The sequence below is a fragment of the Branchiostoma floridae genome, chromosome 19 (assembly GCF_000003815.2).
Source record: "Branchiostoma floridae strain S238N-H82 chromosome 19, Bfl_VNyyK, whole genome shotgun sequence".
In the NCBI taxonomy this organism is placed as follows: Eukaryota; Metazoa; Chordata; class Leptocardii; order Amphioxiformes; family Branchiostomatidae; genus Branchiostoma; species Branchiostoma floridae.
The window spans coordinates 14,215,089-14,235,261 of NC_049997.1; the positions used below are offsets into that span (position 1 = coordinate 14,215,089).

At 39.2% G+C, this 20,173-nt stretch overlaps 1 protein-coding gene across 1 annotated transcript in view; it reads left to right on the forward strand.

Moving 5' to 3' along the window:
- LOC118406510 overlaps positions 1 to 20,173 on the forward strand; it is a 95,951-nt gene that overhangs the window by 72,350 nt on the left and 3,428 nt on the right. Inside the window, exons 89-116 of the mRNA XM_035806571.1 lie at positions 361 to 533; positions 1,114 to 1,273; positions 1,785 to 1,873; positions 2,088 to 2,297; positions 3,139 to 3,313; positions 3,860 to 4,017; positions 4,558 to 4,680; positions 4,886 to 5,005; positions 5,461 to 5,662; positions 6,182 to 6,330; positions 7,212 to 7,390; positions 8,047 to 8,185; positions 9,428 to 9,617; positions 10,021 to 10,214; positions 10,787 to 10,967; positions 11,341 to 11,505; positions 11,933 to 12,209; positions 12,790 to 12,840; positions 13,206 to 13,285; positions 13,708 to 13,833; positions 14,784 to 14,940; positions 15,634 to 15,776; positions 16,257 to 16,345; positions 16,478 to 16,655; positions 16,960 to 17,106; positions 18,715 to 18,890; positions 19,176 to 19,335; positions 19,734 to 19,913. Coding sequence (XP_035662464.1) covers positions 361 to 533; positions 1,114 to 1,273; positions 1,785 to 1,873; positions 2,088 to 2,297; positions 3,139 to 3,313; positions 3,860 to 4,017; positions 4,558 to 4,680; positions 4,886 to 5,005; positions 5,461 to 5,662; positions 6,182 to 6,330; positions 7,212 to 7,390; positions 8,047 to 8,185; positions 9,428 to 9,617; positions 10,021 to 10,214; positions 10,787 to 10,967; positions 11,341 to 11,505; positions 11,933 to 12,209; positions 12,790 to 12,840; positions 13,206 to 13,285; positions 13,708 to 13,833; positions 14,784 to 14,940; positions 15,634 to 15,776; positions 16,257 to 16,345; positions 16,478 to 16,655; positions 16,960 to 17,106; positions 18,715 to 18,890; positions 19,176 to 19,335; positions 19,734 to 19,913 — 4,371 coding nt within the window. The remainder of the gene's footprint in view (positions 1 to 360; positions 534 to 1,113; positions 1,274 to 1,784; positions 1,874 to 2,087; positions 2,298 to 3,138; positions 3,314 to 3,859; positions 4,018 to 4,557; positions 4,681 to 4,885; positions 5,006 to 5,460; positions 5,663 to 6,181; positions 6,331 to 7,211; positions 7,391 to 8,046; positions 8,186 to 9,427; positions 9,618 to 10,020; positions 10,215 to 10,786; positions 10,968 to 11,340; positions 11,506 to 11,932; positions 12,210 to 12,789; positions 12,841 to 13,205; positions 13,286 to 13,707; positions 13,834 to 14,783; positions 14,941 to 15,633; positions 15,777 to 16,256; positions 16,346 to 16,477; positions 16,656 to 16,959; positions 17,107 to 18,714; positions 18,891 to 19,175; positions 19,336 to 19,733; positions 19,914 to 20,173) is intronic.

Sequence of the window (20,173 nt, forward strand, 5' to 3'; positions counted from 1 at the left end):
TATGTGATAGTGTGTGTGCATATTGTGTGTTTTCACACTGCAGTTTCTGAATGTTCTGCCTGAGGGAGCAGTAAAATTTCTAGTGTATGTTCTATGTCTGCCTACATAAAGGGAATGGAGATATTGCTGTATGCATGTAATACATATTCTGCCAAAGGGAATGAAGTTTGCAATTGCTGATTGCCTTTTTTTGGTTTTGCAGAAAGTCCCAAATTGTCTTAGAGAATGTCATCGTTTGGCAAAATCATCTAGGCCATCTTGAACAAGCATATGATTGTGTAAGCCTACAGAATATAGAAATTATAAATTAATAAAAAAACAGTATCCTAAACCTGAGTGGTAACACTTTTTTGTCCACAGCTGGTGATGTAACAGTGCCAGCCTTCATCAACTCCCCGTCCAAAGTACTGGTGGAATGGTCCAATTTTGAAACAGAAGCAGAAGGCATTCACCTGAACTTCGTTGGCATCGGGCACAAGACTGACAACACCACAGCCTACCAGGATGTACATGCACTGCATTGCAAGGACATGGTCAGTTTTTGTAGGGCAATATTTTTTTGTTCAGTGTTGATAGCATACATGATGTACATGTACCTAATACATTAAAGCAAGTCATAGCAGACCATTTTAAAAAAAAATGGTCTGATATGACTTGCTTTAATGTATTAGGTTATTAGGTAAGTAACGATCAGAAATGGTTGCAATGTAAAAAGTTACCTCATCAAAGAGTATGACATGATTTCAATTTTAAAAAATCTTGTCAATGAGGTTTTTGTAACAATGTTTCTTTCTGCCTTGTCAATCATCTGTCTAGCTATAGGTTCATATTCTGTATGCTCCCAGTTTTAAGATCCTTTTTGTGACAGTTGAAGTCAACAAAGCTGTTTTCAATGATACATGTTACGTCTTTAAGAATTTGCTTAATGATCATCATATTCTACATAATGGTGCAAAAGTTATCCTTTATTAGATCTCAATTTGATATTTTCTGTTAATACAGTATAGTACAAGTCATAGTGTAAACATGTACAATGTACCATGAAGGACAGTCATGAAATAAGCTGATGAGAAGCAGTAGCAAAACTAACATTGTTCGTTTACCATTCTACAGATGGACACAAACAGTGAAGTGTACGCATCTCTCAACACCGACTTTTTCACCACCCTGGACTGGACTGTGGTTGACAAGGACACCTTCTACAAGGCAGAGGGGTTAGACTTTCAGCATGATGAAGACTACTTTGCTACTGTCGTAGCCATGGATGTAACTGGTAAGACTGTGTTGCTTGCATACTGGTTCAAACTGGTATCATTCTGGTTCAAACTGGTAAGATTCTGGGTCATACTGGTTCCAGGTGGCAAGAGTCTGGTTTCCGCTGGTTCATACTAGTTCCAAGTGGTAATGTATTCTGGTTTCTGGATCATACTGGCTCAAAGTGGTAATATTCTGGTTCATACTGGCTAATACCTGACAACTATTCCTAACATTTTCATCAGATAATCAATGAATTTAGCTGTTGAGGAGTATTTTTTTGAATGTCTTTGACTTAAAGAATACAGATCATTGTGAAATCTATGTCATATTACTTCCAAATAGAATGTTTGCTTGGCACGACTTAGACTATTCTACGTAACTATACTCAGATCATAATGGTTTAGCCATTTATTTTCCGATTTTGTACCATAATTATGGTAATATGAAATTAAAGCTACATCTACTTTACTCATAATAAGCATTGTTTTAGACACTCTGTGATCAACATTGCCACTATCATATTCCAGGTGAATGTAACAAGACCACAGCAACATTCCATGTGGATCTCACAGATCCAATAGAGGGAAGACTGAGAGCTGGTCCATTGTATGATATGGTGAGTCAAAGCTCTATTTAACTAAATTTCATGGATATGATGATGATGATGATTTCATCCTTTTAAAGTATTGAAAATGATTGTGAACTCATTGTCACAAAAACATCTGTAAAGAAGATTTATCTTTTAGATTTTAATGATGAATATGTGTAAGAATCCCAATTCCAAGGCACATGGAAAACGATTTTGACCTGTTGTTTTCTGTATTTGATAGGTAATGACATATGTGGACAGCTCTGAGACCTTTGCGGTCAACTGGGAGGACTACTTGGACCCAGAGAGCGGCATTGCCTCCTATGAACTGGCCCTGTTCAAGGCAGCATCTTGTGCTGTGGAAGATGAAGATTCCTTGTCAGTTGAGGTAGACTGGATCCGGCTAAACAACTCCTACAGATCCTATGCGTTTGTGGAACTAGAACTAAGGGTAAGTGATAAATGATATACAAGTGGAAGCTTTCAATTTTTCTAATGTGTCTACATGTATAAGAGAGCAATTTTATAGCCATGCATATGTATCACCAGAAAATGATGATCAAGAAAAGTTCATTGCCACCCAGACTTATGTGTTGACTGTCACATATACTTAATATCTACACATTGTCAACCATAGGCTTGATCTGTTGATGTTTTTGTTACCTTCATTGACTCTTGGTGCCTTCCTCTGGCTGTTTCTACATATTGAACAACAAAGTTTCCAATCTGTTGTCCTATTATCAACTTTCAATATGGTGATATTTTATAATTATGTTATATCTGTTATTAAAAGCCAATTTCCATTCTTTTCAAAGTGTACAATGTAGATGACTCTTTGGATTAGCACTAATAATATGATCTTTATTTACATGTTCCTGCCCAAGTGGGCTAAATGCAACAAATCCCATGATGGGATACTAAAGACTAAGTACTATTACATGTAGTATTACAATTGAATAAACAATACATCTGCAGCTATGCTATCACTAAATCTAACATTTACATGCCTCTTCCCTTTTCTTAAAACATGTGACTGTATACGAACTCACAGTGTTAATAATTAATTTAGATATTGAGCTGACTTGCACCAATTGTACATAACTTGACTGTGCTGTTCCAAACAGAATTACATTTTTTTTTTTACTCAATGGTCACCACGTAACCATGAAGGCCACTCAAGGTTATGGGTTACATGATTGGAACTGTAACAGCAACTCTTTGCCCTAGGTCAGAAACATCATGATTGAGACCATCCAATTGCTCACTATTTCCTTCAACTTTTTGTCCGACAGACCAACATCCCTTACTATGTCCACCTGAGGGTGACCAACAATGCTGGGTCGTCCATCCTGACTGTGTCCGCCCCCATCATCTATGACCTGTCCAAAATCTCCATCGGTTCCCTGGTGGATGGGCACAACTATACTGAAGACCTGGAGTACCATGGAGACAACACAATACTGCCAGGTTCAGTAACAGTTTCTCTTGATTTTAATAAACATTCTTTGGATGTAATTATCTTATGTATGGTGGGGTTACTATTTTCCAAACCGAGGCCTGACGGGCTGTTTGCAAGGGCAAAGAATTTAACGTAACTATATGAATCTATACATTCACACAATGCTTAATACATCTGGGTTTTTTAACAAAGTTTTGTGTGTTTTGTTGTCTTCTTTATCAAATTCTTTCAATCTTCACAAAAAATATCCAGGCAGGGCACCTGAGTGTTTGGAAATGTGACCCTAGCATTATTAGCTTCAACTATGGCAAAGACATATGGATGGCTGATAGAATCATTATTACTGCAGCAGCTGTAGTAGGCGAAAGCCTTAGCTTAAGTCTTCTCGAATTTTTGCTGATATTTATAAATATCTAACAATAAAAAAAATTAACCTTGCCTTTTAGATAGCGGCTTTTTTAACTAAAATTTATTACTTTGAATCTTCTACAAGTCGATTTAAGCATCTAGTGTAGAATTGTCCCAGCTGATTTCTTTTCATCCCATTGCTCCAGGTATGTTCCTGCACCTTGCGGACCCAGGGGCTGAAGAGTGTCCCCGGACCCCCTCCCCCTTTACTGACGGGACCTGGCAGGAAGTCACCACCGACAAGCTATGGGGAATGTGCCAGGACACATCCAACTGTTGGAATGCCACCTTCAGGGCTAAACAGGTGAGATATGGTACATCTTGGAATGTTAATGGTTGTTCGGCCAAATTTTGAATCATCTCAATTAGCCATACTGCTTCTGAGAATAATTTCATCAGGTCGGTAGAACATAGGATATTATTCATTTGGTGTTTTGTTTTACACTACCAGTACTGTATCGTACCTGCTTACGTTTTGATGTCAGACATCTTCCTCAGAGCTTTTAACTTGAGTAGTACTGCTTCCCACCGCTATATGTAGCCAATGTTGGTGACGCTTTTAAGTCAACCCCAGTGATGAACGTGGACAAGGGGGGTACAAACTTAGCCACGTTTGGGATTCTATTTTGGCTACATATAGCGGCAAGAAATAGAGCACTCCAGTTAGAAACTCTGAGGAAGATGTCTGATAGACACCCAAACATAACAGACAGTAAGAGACTGTTGCGCAAAAGAAAACTCCATCCTTATAATGGACATACTGCTAATGTTTGCAAACTTTAGTTGAAGATATAATACAGTAATAGGAAATTCTTGACTTTTAATGCTATGCCTTTTTCCCAAGGTTAAGATATCAGAAAACGGTGATGATATAAAGATCACCATGATTCGGGATGTCCAGAAACCACAGCTGTACACTGGTGCCATATACAGGCCTGCTGATATGCAGAAGGGTGGGACTTATCAGGTATGTAAATGATGAAATAATGATAATAATTGATTTTGACAAATTATCTCTTTCTATTAGGGAACGATTAAAAGCTCTTGATGTACCTGTACATGGACATATAAGAAGCCATGTTTATAACAATAATGGCTCAGAATTAAAAGTATTAGATCTTAGTGTGTGACTTTAAAAGATACTGCATAATTTTTTTTTTACATTCACACAGGTTGACATCCGAGCTGCTTCAGGCATAGCTGTTACCAATGTGCTGTTCTACACTGGTCCTGACGGTACTGTGGGGGACTTCAACTACTGCATGGACTGCTGCTTGAGTGATAGCGACTCTGTAAGTCTGTCTAGAAGTCAATTGCTGGCCCAGATGTTATCTTTATAATCAAGATTGTATGCCCTTTTGTTCTGACGATTTTTGTATGCCCTTTTGTTCTGACGATTTTTAATTCTTACCTCCAACCTCAGATCTAAGGATTGACTAGCTGAGGTGCTCTAACTTCTAAGATTGAAGGATATCATCCCTTTTTGATTTGTCGTCTTTCAAATTTTACAACAAAAATAAGCCTGCAGTTTCAAGAAAGGTTGATAGGTAGCCCTAACCAACACCAATTTTTCCAAGCCCATAAGCTACCTGCCACTCAAAAGATATGACCATAGCATGTTCAGAACATGTTAATCACCAAGACTGCTACACCAACATGTCCCTTTGTTTTTGCAGACATGTTGCCCAATGTGTAGATAAAGCAGATTGAGAAGTTGATCAACCATCTTGTTCCTTTCCCTTTGCAGAAGTATTGCCCAACCTGTACCTGCAGTAGGTACACGGTGGTAGAAGAGCCTGAACCTGAGACTCAGGACACGAGTACGGCAGCATCAGACGCCCCGCCCTTCGCGGTCATTCCAGATCCGGTGTCCGGAGAGACTTACGAGGGAGACGAGAACGAACGATTTGTCACCCAGAGTGCCTGCGGCATGCAGATCCATCCCTCGGGTAGGACAGATTTTAGCTAAAGCAAATTTGCAAATCTAGTTTTGATTTGTATGAAGAAAAAAGCCAAAATATGAAATATGATTTTTTGCCAGGAAAATCTATAGTACCAGTACATGTATAATTACATGCGGAAGCAGGATGAAGCTGATATATTATTTCCAACACAAAGTGAAAATAGGACTTTCCCAAATTTTCCCAGACCACAAGTCTTAGTCATGAAATAAGCAAGCCACCATTTCATGACGTGACTTTATGCAGATAAAACATGTAACATTTTGATCATTGGGTCATAAATTTCAGACAGTTTATAGTATTCCACCAACAAGATATTGCTGTATATGCATGGCTTCTTTCATTCTTCTTTTACTGTGCATGAAAAAAGTTTAATAAGCAGTAGATCACTTAGTCTTAATGTCCTCCTTGTAATGTTTTGATGTGCTGTTAAGTAAGGAAATATAATGAGCCTTGTGACAGTCATCATTGCTGCTTAAGCCATGATTACCTTGTATTTTTATAAAGGGACGTCAAACTCAAAGCTGATTCTGTGGTGCCGATACCACAATGATGTGTACAATCCCACGTACAAGGACGTCTACCTGAACTTTGACCCATCAAGACAATGGTACACCTACAAATTTGTGTTCAAGCGAACAACTTGGGAAAGTCTGGTAAGTTGTGTGTCATAACTTACAATCATAACTTATTTCAATCATTTCTCTGCTTATGGAGCCGAAGTATTTGGTAGGGAGGTGGCGATGGCTAGAAAAGGGTCATACTAGGCCACTATAAGAGTTAATAATTTTTTTTAAAAACTTTCAATGAAGGCAGTAACACGTTAATACTAGACTAATACTAAGTATTTTCTGTGTTTTTTTCTATACTTTTTTATCCAACACAACACTCATAACACAAATGACTGAAAGATTCTTTTGTCTTCATTTTGCCACACCTACTTGGAAAGGACATGTGACTTTTTTTAAATGTCTCATACAGGGTTCTAGCCAGCATCTGTCCTGACAGAATTTTGCTGCTGGGGACGAACATGTTAATCTCCCAGTTTACTAAAGGTCTGCATTTAAGAAAGTGTGTGCGTACAATGTATATAAGAGTAAAACTCCGTGTACGTTTTACATGAAACCATGTCTCTAAAATATACTGTGCAACAAGCGGGATTTCAATGCAACGTTAAAAAAAAACCAACCAGTGTTCGCTCATTCGCAATACGTTCTACCGACGTGTTGTCTCATACAGGGTTCTGGCCAGCATCCGACCTGACAGAATTTTGCTGCTGGGGATGGACAAAAATCTTGCCCATTCCATCCTTTGTGACCGACAAAAATTTGGCAAATAAGGATATTCATTGAACCAGCACATTGGCCCCTCAAAATAAAGAAAATAGCATTTCAGAGGGCCTCGATTTCAAATTTTTCCCATGGAGCATACCTCAAGACCCAATAGGATTGTCGCATCTTTGACAGGATTTTAATTAAAATCCAGGCTAGCTAGAACGCTGATCTCATGTTTTTTCTTTGTATAATTCTGCTTGCAGGAGGACTGGTCCTTAGAGCTGTACATAGATGACCAGATGTGGGCCATGATTTCCGGGCTCCCTGCCTTCAACGACACCACCAAGCTCATGTTCAGCATGTGGAACAAGGATAACCAGGTGCCAGAACTGGAGGACAAGTTCAACCCATTTGAAACCTACGCTTATTTCCGAAGAGTCATGTGAGTAGCACATTTGTCAATTATGAGTATGGGTCTGAGATTCATAATCATGTAAAGATAATGCATATTGTCTTTTAAAAAAGGAAATATGATACATGTGGATGATCTGGCAAGGTATTGGCCCCTTGCATCTCTTATTATGACTTGCCAGGCAGCACAGCCCTTAGCTATAAGCAGGTTCATGGTTTCAACTATAAGCATATATGAGGTCAAAGGTGAAGGCCCCTAACATGTAAAAACTCAGTTCTTGTCTTGGCCATGCTCTTTACATGTCCACCCATTGGTTTGCTTATTTCTCCATGGCCCTCAACTTTACATATCATTCATTTACTATCAATACATCACACTGACTGAGCATGCATAGTTGGAACCATGAACTCACTTATTGTTTCAGTATCTTCTAGTGCTAGTCCTGTGTCCTCTTTTATTTGTACTTTCCATCACTTTTGGGAGTCTTTATAATGGTCATAGGCTGAAGAAGTTCTAGTGACATGCATTACTGGTGTAGTAGATTACACTATGCAAATACTCAGGTTCAGTCTTTAATGCTTGTAAAGAGACTTGAAACATTGACATCTTTTGCCCTAAATTTTTGGCACTGCTGGTTAAAAAAGAGTTGCAAAGTTGATATCTTTTGCCCTTTATTCTTGTTACAGACTCCCCCCACCCAGTGATGTACTGTGCAGATATGGCCGCCCGTGGAGAGGCAACACTGCACCAATCATCAAGTACTACGGAGGGGTGATGTCGGAAGATGTGAATGGCACTGCGTACCAAGTCGTGGACTTCAGAGAGGTTTGTTTATTTGTTTGTTTAACTGGTAAACCACCACAAAATGTTACACACCAGGTTTGTACTTATTAGTAAGCCCCTACATACTACAAGAACTGCCCAAGGCAATGGAGGATAGGGAAGGATGGAGGAAGAGAGTCATGGCCATCCATCCAACCAGCATGCCCGGATGATGATGAGTAAGTTCACAATGCACCAGTCTGATAGGTCAGATCCACAGATACATTGATGGACCCCATTAGTGATAAGTGTGGTGGGTTCTTTGATTTACACAAAGAGGGGGGTCACCTCACAGACAGACATGTATCATTATGGAACCAAGCAAATAAAAAATAAAAAATGTTTGCCCCATTTTCTACCTTCAAATACCATGCCAGCATTTGACTTGGTTTTACATTGCATTATACACACAATGTCCTTTGAAAAATACATGTCTTTCAAAAAAAGATCTGAGAGCTGTAACATTGCAAAATAATTTAAAAAATGTATCTAAAGGGCTATGGTACAATTTGTTGTCAACACATCCAACATAAATATTTGTCAGATCCTTTTTTACCTGGATGGTATTTCAGCACCATGGAAAGCTCTGTCTCTGAGATTATCAAACAACTAATACTATGCATCTTGAAGAGGCTATCATAAACTTTCTTATCATTACATCTACAAGAAATGCTTGTCAGATCTCATTTGTGGGTGGATGGCATTTCAGCACCATGAAAAGCGGGGCTCTGACAATATATAAAATCTAATACTGTACATCTTGAAGAGGCTATTATACGATTTGTTATCAACACATCCACCATAAATACTTGCTGAACCTTCTTTTTTACCTGGATGGCATTTCAGCACCATGAAAAGCTGTGCCTCTGAGAATATCCAACATCTGAAACTTACATCTTGAAGTGGCTATTATACAATTTGTTATCAAAACATCTAACATAAATACTTGTTGGACCGGTTCTTTTTTACCTGGATGGCATTTCAGCACCATAAAAAGTGAGGCTCTGAGAATATTCAAAATCTAATATACTGTACATCTTTAAATATTCACGATGGCTCCATTTTCACCATTTTTCCATAACTGTTTAATGTATTCAGTTTCATGTAATTACTGAGTGTACACTGTGTCAATTGCAAAGTTTAACTTAAAACACTTCAAGAAAGCTAGTTCACCCTCCTACTACAATATTATGCCCTCACAAAAACATGATTGAGTTTACAGTAATTGTTGCTACCTTTCCACAGATCTACGACCCATGTATCGCGTGTCTGGATGGATGCAGCAGGTTTGCCTGTGACCCCACATGTGACGGCCAGGCTAGTGAGAACATCGAGGTCAAGTTCAACCTGACCGACCTCGCCCTCCCCACCACCAGAACAGTCACAGATGAGGATGGGGAGGAGGAGACCTATGCCATCCCTTACAAACTCATAGGTTAGAGTGTATAGTAGTAATGTTGTATTGCAGACTGGTGTGTGATGATTAGTTTGAAATGTGCATGCACAGTGTGGGTCATACAAATGTATGTCAAAGTTAAAGAGTAAGTAACATTTGAAGAGTATTTTTCTTCTTTATCCGAACATGAACTTTATGTGACATATTATTTCATTTTGGTCTTAAAATGAGTTCAGCTTTTCCTTAGTAACAAATTCTGACCTGCTTACACAAGAATTGGCACAAATAGACTTAATAGACAAAAGAATTATAGAACAGTGCAATCCTGAAATAGAAATTTGATTCTAGATATGTGTACTATAACTAAGAGAAACCCACTGGTAATATTACTAGTATTTCAGGTACTAACCAAATTTTGTTGAATCATTCTTTTTTCCCACAGTGAGAGCCTTGTCTGCAAAGGGCCAGACTGTGAACACTACTTCTAATGGCTTCTACATTGACATGACCCCTCCAACGTTGGAGTCATCGTTCCACTTTGATAAGGCACAGGGTGACAAGCCAACATCCTACCAACAGTCCAATGACACCATCAAGGCTTACTGGAGGTTCACAGACTCAGACAGTGGAATCAAGGTAAAGCCCCTGTCAAACAAAACTGACCATGGCCCCCTGGCCTTCTCCAGACCATCAGGGTTGGACAAGTCCACTAGCCCGATTGTCCTGGGCAAGTGAAAGTGCCAATTGGGCTAGTGTATGCCTTACCCCACTTGTCCGATAGGACAAGTAAGATTTTTCCATGAGTGAAGTTATGATGTACTTGTTCCTTTTCACAGTCATGGCATCAAGCATTGGTCAACACAGAAAGATAAAGCCAATTTTAAAAGAATTCCATTGCTGGAAGTGAAAATACATAGAAAGAATGTCAAATACATTTTGGGCAAGTGAAAAGTTGATTCGGGCAAGTAGATTTTTTATGTACTTGCCCGATAGGACATTCAAGTAAATTTCAGAAGACTTGTCCAACACTGGACCATGGTTTGGAGTTAGTCATGAGACATAGGCAAGTCTGTAGTTGGGAGTGGGTCAGCAATTGTCATGAGGGGGAAAACGTAACTATGTAAGAGACTTCGTTTTGAATGATATTTACCCTTCGTTGTGTGCTTTGCATCTTTTGTAAACTGTTCTCTGATCTTTTGTTAACACAGGAAATCTTCTGGGCCATATTTGACAATGATGGCACACAGCTTCAGGACTACGAATCTGTGGGAATCAACCAGACTGCAGAGAACAGCACCTTGGCAGGTCGACTTCTAAACAACCACACCTGTTATGTAGCCTTGAAGGCTGTCAACAAGGCAGGACTTATTGGGACTGGTACTACATCAGGTAAGATTAACCACTGTCTGGTTTCCACATGCTGAGCAAGATGATATTGACAGGAAAGTAGGTCAAAGGTCCCAGAAAGATCATAGAATAGGTTATGTCATTTCCTGTCTTCAATTTACAGTGCTATATGCATGTTTGTTGCCATACAATAGCCAGTGGGAAAATACATTATACAGAATCATAAATTAATCCACATTAATCCATTAGAAAAATTCATAAAGATAAAAGAAAGACTTAATATTTTATGGGGGTTTGAGATTTTTATTTCTTGTTTTCAATGTGACGTGCACCAGTGCAGATATGAAGTATTTTGATCGTCATGTATTAGATCAAAGTAGGATTGACATTGATAGTGTGATATCTATCTCAACAGGTGTTACAGTACAGTTACTGCCACCAGACATTGATATAGAGACCACTGCACTCGGAACTGCAGAATTTGACACGCCAACGACACCTGTCGCCAAGAAGAGCAGCAACGGAAAAGAATGTGGAGTTTCTTTCCAGAAACCAACGGATGAAGGAATAAACAAAACATGTATGAAAAACTCCAATACTGACTTTGACACATGAACAGCCTTTATAGTTAGCTTTTTGATCACCCACATGTAGCTATGCTTAAAAGAACTCACATTTGTAATAAACAAATTTAGTGACCAGTGCATACTAAATTGAAGCTGAACTGACCATCTTACATGAAATTTTGCAATGTCTGTTGTACATGTAAGTCAATTCATTTTACATACATGTACATTATGTATGTAAAAGTCAAAGGGAAAAGGCAGGAAAAACCTCTGTTTGGTGTATAAGTTTGTTTGGACAAAATGTAGATGTTAACAATCATGTACATGTAAATTTTGTAAGAAGATGCAAGATTAACTAACCTTATTGTTAGTATATATTTGTTCTAAGGATTTCTTGGATATGTCCCAGTGACTATATTAATCGTGTGTTCTTGTTCACAGTGGTGGGCATTAAATTGTGTGGTGAAGATGGTGAGTTCACGGTTCCCTACATCCAAGTTGCGACCAACGGCGCGGGTACGGTCGCCATCAGGGACGGCCACCTCTACATTTCTGACGTGGTGGTGGCCAACGTGTCGGCCCTCCCCAAACCCATTGACCTAGCCTGTTTTGTTGAAGCTGAGACCAAGCCCAGCACATCGGATGTAGAGGCACAGAAGTCTGCCTCCAGTTACATGGAGGCTAATCCTAACGCAAAAGACAGCGTCTCACAGTGCAGGTGTGGGCAATGTTTCTTGTTGAAAAGTCTTATTTCAGTAGAGAATTTTGCATTTTGTATTTATTTAATGAAAGGAGTAGGTGCTGATTTGTATTTTGATGTACTATAGTGCAAGCATACATAGCATTTTAAAATTTCACTGACAAGTCTCTTCTCCAAGCTATCAGTCTGTAAATGTTTATTGATTTAATATAATCTAAAAGTTTTAAAATCCACACAATTGACAAAATGCTTCTAGAGTTGATAAGAAAGTCTCCAATCCTAATTGATAATTTGTGTTTTTTCACCTAGTAGTACATAATGTTTAAGTCTGATGTTCTGAGGTAATGAGTAGCCAATGGAATGGATTTAATGTTGATGATATTGCAGGACGGGAGACCTGGCGCATCCCCGTCTTGTAATTAGCCTACGAAAGGGTATGTCACCCCGTAAGGGGCGGTATAACCCCGTCGTGTGTAGACATGTGCGAACATGTCTACATTTGATCACGTCGACCGATGATGATGATGATGATATTGCATTTCTGTGGCAGTACCTTATTTAGATATTCACATTGTTTTTCGATGAAACTTCCTCCTAGTTCATCAACTCCTTCTGCATCTGGCACCAACTACAACATTCCACCAGGATCGTAAGTACCTATCATAAACCATTGCCATAAGTGATTACAACAATAAACCACAGGCTCAGCCTGAAAAAGAGTATACAATAATTATTATAGCAGTTGAACATAGTTGGACTACATGTAGCTCCCTGCTGAAGTGCTTACCCAAGGGGTACACATGTAGAGATGGAGATGTGTACTCCTATACACTCTTATAGAAGTGAGAAAAATTATCTATCCAAGTGATAAAAGGAAAGATTAGTAATTGTATTTGAATTGTTCTTTTTTCTGTCATAATTTGATATGCTTGTAAATTAAATGACATTTTTTGTATAGCTTTTATGTCATCTGAGGGTTTCTTTGAAAAGTTAATGTTTTTTCCTACCTTGCAGATGTACCATGAACTGTGTGAAGATGTGTTATCCTTCAAACCTCTGCACTGAGTCATGTAATGGACCCATCATCACCCTAGGTAAGTCAACAACTATTTTTGTCTTTTGTCTTCAACCACTTTTAACAAAAATCAATATAATTCTACAGATCTATTTGTCACAAGAAGCATGTTCAGTCTAGGGCTGAATAGCCTTGCCTCTAGACTTGCTTGGAGGTTAAGAAATTAATATGATGCAGAATTACTGTATTTTTGTTAGGAGGGGAAATCTGGTATTTGCAGTGATTTAGTGATTACATTTAGTTCCCAGTTAAAACAATACATTAATAGTAAATGCAGCTAATGCACACGCAGTGTGATGCAAACCCTGAACATCAGTTCAGTTCAGTTCATCCTCGGAGAAAACTGGCAAAGCATACGTTGAACATTTCCCCATTTACAGTGTTTGAAATTATAAAACATTATGAAGTTGTCACAACGCTGTATTGTACCCCCATTATTAGCTGATGGGGATGAAGCTGTGACAGCTGAGCCAGGCCAGCCCCTGAGTGCCAGCAGTGCAGATCTCAGGAGGAGAAGGAAGAGGTCCACTCCAGATGACTATGACTTAACAATAACAGCCATGGGTGGTCAGTATCATAAAATATGTCCCTGTGCAAATTCTGTTTTGCCAGTTGTTAGAAGAGAATGAAAAGTCAGGTAATGTTGATGTATTATTCCTGGAAAAGACTTGGAATTGGGTTTAGTATTTTCCATGGCCAACATGTTTAACCTGCTCCTGACATGTACTATACAAATATGGTGCTGTATGGCTCTCCTTAGTAGACTGAAGGTTAAAAATCCTACATAACTGCCATGATAGATTAGTTAATCATTACAATATACTGTATAGATTATTTTCCATCTCCCTACTGCCTAACCTCATAAGAAATATGTTGTGCCAAAGGCTACCTTCATGCTGAGGGAGAAACGTAGATTACATGTTAAAGGGACATAATGTAAAAATAAAGTCACATTTTTCGGTCATTTCTCTACATTATGAGTTGAGTCTACCTTATTACACTGCACAGCAATATTTACAACGTATGGATACGACTTTGTTGAGCCGCGAGAACGTCTTGAAATATGCGCACTTCCCTCCGCCGCTTGAGTTGTCCGCCATTTTATTCAACTCGCCGGCGCGCCAAAGTGCGCTTTAGAATGCGTTCAGTGGTTCGCTCGAATCGTTTCTGAAGTTTGTTGAAAGTCCCCGCTAAGCTCCGGAGATCTGCGACCGCAACGGTCGATTTGGAAATCTACGGTCGGCTTACTTCCGGTAGGCTACCCGGAAGTAAGTGAATTTGGTCGCGGCTTACTTTGACGTTGTTAATTAGCACTAGAAATGTGACAAAATGACGCAGATAAGTTAGAAATAAGTTGCAAATGTCAATCTGAATGGAGAGTTTCAAGTTCAGATCATTTGAAATTTTGGCGCCATATTTCTACATTATGTCCCGTTATTGACTCCTTAATGATTAGTACATGGCAATAGTAAGAGTTTTCTCCCAATGCTGACCCTGTTTTATCTATCATTCTACAGAGGTGTCCCCTGGAGTCACCCTAGCTTTTGGGATGTTGGATGATGCTCGGATCGCTGAAGAGTACGGCTCAGATGCCTCCGATGACTTCATCCCCTACATCACTGATCCTGCACTCACTATAGAAGCTAACATGACATCCCGGTACCTACTGGGAAGGTAGGTGTAAGAAAGGGAAATTTGTTGATTGTTAAGTAAGGCCGATAGGGCATTTATACCAGTATAAATAAAGGTAAACTGAACTGAAGTTTTATCTGTAGATTATGAATTAATTCATCACCACATATCCTAGTCTACAAGTTAGATCTCCCACCATTGTTCTTGGGGCACTTCCAATATTAAGATCTCCCACCATTTACTTAGATCTTTCACCCTTGTACTTACAAATCTCTAGCCATGGTACTCAGATTTCCCAACGTCGTACTTAGATCTCCCATCATTGTTCTAATAGTCCCACTATTGTACACTATTGTACTGTGTGCAATCAAACTAAAAGCTAGGCTTTTTGGGTGCCATGAAGGCTCAGTGAGTTGTTCAGTTGTACATGTTGTGTCTGTCTCAAACTGTGACTCCTTAGTTCAGAGGGACTAGAATAATGAAAGCATGTATCAGAACCATATGCATCCTGTGTTTACTCAAAACACATAGCATATTAATGCTGGACTTACATGTAGCTGACCACTTTAAACTAATACTTCTTACCTATTACAGATTACACTCAATGATTTTGTTTGTAGAAACATCCACATTGTTGTACACATTGATCATCATGACAGGCAGTGGCACTCATTGTTGTTCATTGAGAATAAAAAAAGCTTGAAATCATTCCACCAATGTTTTCGTCCTTACCAGGATCAAGACCATCATGAACCCCAGTTTCTACCTGACGACAGTGGGCCAGGTGGAGCTGAACGACTCCCTCGCCATAACAACCACCTTTGACCCCTCTGCCAACTGGACAGAACTCACGCAGTTGTTGATCTTTTGGAACAAAGGTATCTATAAGTGCTCTAACTTTGAAATAGACAGCCGACGCGTAAACACTTCTGGGTGTAAGATATCACAACTCTCTAAGTTTATGGTGTAGTATTTCTGTATTTCTGTATTACTAAGAAACTTTATCTGATTCATGAAATATGGAATGTACAAGCATTGTATTCAAAGACTTGTACAGCACTGTGCAGTGTTGCAAAATTTGGAAATTTTCATCAGCAGAACCATTCTAATCTAATCTTTATCAGCATCCCCAGGCAACCACCAGTTAGCAAATACATTGCATAGAAAAATTGTCATTCATTCTTATGCTTACTGAAAATTAAGTTGCCCGCTAGAATATTTTAGTTACAATAAGAGCACAACAAATCGAGTGGCTATTATAGATAGAAAAAATTCTTCAGAGACTTTGGTATAGAATGTTTCTATAGAACAAATATTAATCCGATAATTTTGTTATAATAATTCCTTTTATCTGCTAGACTTGGATGAATGGGATGATGCCTCTCGTACCTGTAATGAACATGGACAGACAGAGGTGGATGAAGTTGCCGGGACTCTGACAACATATGTAAGTGTACATGAATGTCTTAAAGTCCATGATACAAAATTCACATTCTGCAATTTGCAATACAAATTTAAGTTGCCATTGCTGATCTACTCTGCTATTAAGACATTTGACGTGTTTTAATCTACTATGCAGGTCTGTTCCACTAACTACCCAACCCGACGTAGCCAGAGAACCAGGAGGTCCACAGACTCCAGTGTGCACTACTTCAGCAGGGAGACTCAGTTTGCTGTGGTCATCGCTCTGAAGGGGATCCCCAACGAACCTCCAGAGTTTACATCAACTCTGCAAGTTTGGATGGAGGAAGATTCTGGTAAGTGGTTTACCAAATATAGTACAGTAACCACCTGACTGCATTTAGCTAATATAAGGTCAACCTATTAACCACTTTTGGGTCATACCTTTGATTGACCATTGCCAGCTTCCTCTGAGTAGTACTAGTGTCCATGCACTTCTCTATAGTAACCACTTTAAAGTGATTTTTAGTGCTGTACCTTTTAGTTTTACTGTATAATGATTATGCACCAAAAGAGGCATTCAAATTGATTCTAAAAATCTTGAAATCTATACGTTAATTTCATGATTTTGATGTTAAAACCTCTATTGTTGTGAATCAGGGACCCTGATGTACTGGATTGAATCAGATGATGCTGATGGTGATGACCTGATCTATGGGATAGTCCCTGGGGAAGTGGCACAGTTTGGAACTATCTCTCTGTCTGAGGATGGACTCCTGCAATACAAGAACTTCAAGGAGGAGTGGGGTGAGTTCTAACTCATCAATATTAATGTTAATACTGATGGAAAACATGTAGTAAGTGCATATGAATGCTGTTGTATGTGTGCAATGCATATCTTATCATGCTAAGTCTTTATACTTCATACATCATATTAATTATCTCTATATGACTGTGGGAATATACATTTTATATTCATAGAATATACAATTTGATTATGATAAAAGTGTTGCTGACAAATAATAGAGCTCTATATAGTAGTCATTGCCATACGTTGTATCCTGTACAATTGTCGAGCAATAAAGTTCATTAGTAAATTATAGTAACGTAAGGTTACCAGTTTACGTGCAGGACCAGTTTACGGTCACTTCTTGGTGGATGCAGACTTCGAGGTCAATTGTAAAAAAGAAAATTCTCTTGAGTAGGAAAGAAGTACGTTTATATCATCTATGTGTCTTGCCTTATTTATCCTATAACTTTGCATCCAGCAAATCACGTCTGAAAAGTCCGACAACAATTTACATTTACGCTTGAGTGCACACAACACTATTACAGATGACCCGGTTCTGATCGTAATTCTAGACGTCTATTTCGTCCCCTCTTTAAAATCCAACAAACTCTTTATGAATTGAAACATCACCTCAAACCAAACCTGGAGTTCTTATCTCAAGAATGCATGGTGATTTTATGTATGTTGTCCAAGGAAACTCTTATAAACTGCATAAAAATAAGTGACTGTCCTCGCCGAGCGGGTAGTTTTCGAACGCCATGTTGCATCACGTGACTTGCCCGTTTAAAGCTTGGTGCACTGGAGAGCGAGAAATTGTCGCAAGGGGCGCTGTTGGGGCTAATTTATGTGGGGAGGGCACGGCGTGAGCAAGCCACATGTATACTGAACGCATTTCAAGGCCAGTTCCTATCTATACAGGTGATAACAACATCCAAATGCGTTGCCATTATTATGAGTAGCATTGTGCAAGTTGTCGAACAGCATGGCGCTCTGAGTGGCGTTCTGTTGGGGCAAAGATGACTTACCGATAATGTTTATCGGCGATGCAAAGTGGCGGCATGGCCATATGTAAACAATTTATCCATTGTGTTATCTCAGTGAACTACGTGGGGGACTTTTAAGGGAAATGATCAGATATATGTCCTTTAGAAAAATAACCTCATGGAGAAACACCCAACTGACCGTAAATTGGTCACCCTGGAAGAATTCTTGGCTGCAGACTTGTTTATTAAAGACGCTCGTACGGCGAGAAATCCTCAGAAGAAATATGATGCCACACAGAGCTTGACGCAGACCGACTTTGATGTCTTCCAATTAAGGACAGCTTTTCGCTTCCCGACCTGCGCGCTTTCCATAAAACGGCATTATTAACAAATCGACCGTAAACTGGTAACCTTACGTTATATAATTCTAAGTTAATCTCTAATGTTCATCATTTATATATTATTTACAACATCTGTATTCACTATGTATAGATTTATACACTAGCTATAGTATTTACAGTAAGGTACTGTTGTTTGCATACATAATTCAGCCTGACTGTGATATTGTCAAATACAGAAAAAATACTAATGCACAAAAATGGCTGTTATCAATCTCTGTCTCTATATTGTGCTGTGTTTCAGGATTTGACAATCTCACCATCTTCATCCGAGAGAACCGTACGGACGATGACATCATCCCTGCCCTGGAGACCCAGGCTCTCCTCAGCATCGAGGTCATCTTCGTGAATGACTGGCCGGAGTTCTCAGTGGAAATAGATGGACAGATGAGACTTGTGACTGAGAACAATACGCTCGAGGTTGGTCATATTGTTGTTAGGGAGAAAGCTACATGCTATATAGCCTCCTTCGGTCAATATTGACCGTGGTAAAGTCCTAATCGATATCAGCTCTACTGCATCAACTGTGGCTAAACAGAGAATGACAGTCTCTGCCACACAGGGCACATCTGGCTTCTCCTGGTTTTACCTGCCTGGACAGTGAGCATCTCCAGCTGGATCTGTCATCTGTCAGAAGATGTTTAAAATCTCTTCTTATTGTACAACATTTCTTCCTAACCTTTCTTCCTACCTTCTCCTTACTAGGTAACTGTTGAACAAAACATTGAGACCAACATCTACTACCAGCCGTACCAGATCGTAGTGACAGTGTGGGACCCTGATAACTACGACACACTTCAGGTGGAACAGTACAACGCAACGTTTGGAACAGCATATGTCCAACTGTTGGAACCAGATCCTGCAGGTACAGTACTTTATGTGAAGTTTAACAGGCATAATGTGAAGATTGGTGTATGGTGTATCAAAACAAGCCAATCGGAGATGGCAAGGAATAGAAAATGGTTACCTTTGTGATATGTTTAGAGTTTTTTACTTGTCTTGTTTTGTTCATTATAAAAGTAATTTCTCTCTATTTGCATTTTTCTACCTATTAACCTTGGACCCAGGCCAAGCCAATTTCCTCACCAATCTCCTGTTACATGACAATCTCACTGTAGTTCTTGAACAGTTCTTGAAGTAAAAAAAAAGAACAGTCAGAAATTGATAAGCCTTTAGGATATGATACTTTGAACCCACATGCATGTAGAGGTCAATACATGTAGTACTATTGTTTTTGACTTGTCACCTGTTGCTGTCCCTCAGAGATCCCAGCAGAAGGAACCTTCATCAAGGCACAGGTGACGTACGTCCCCATAGAGAACTTCTACGGCCATGATGAGTTTATCCTGATCGGCATCGATGCTGCAGGGGCGTACTCAGAGCGCCTGATCTTTGACATGCACATTCTCAACATGCCTTGTGTCAACAATGCTACCTGCAGAGGTGTGTATTCTGATTATGCTATTGTTAAGAAAATGGTATGGAGAGGTCTTTTTGACTGTAGTTGCTGTAATACCTGACATTCACCCTACTGCAAAGGGTTGCAATTCTGAATATTAAGCAGGAAAATTTAATCAGTGTTCCATGGTTATAAATGTACTTGACAAAAAGAGTGCACTAGGGAATTTCATTGGTACAATAAACCTTTATCATTATAGTGACTGTGTATAAAAATGTATCACCTGTTTTTCTTGTCATGACCA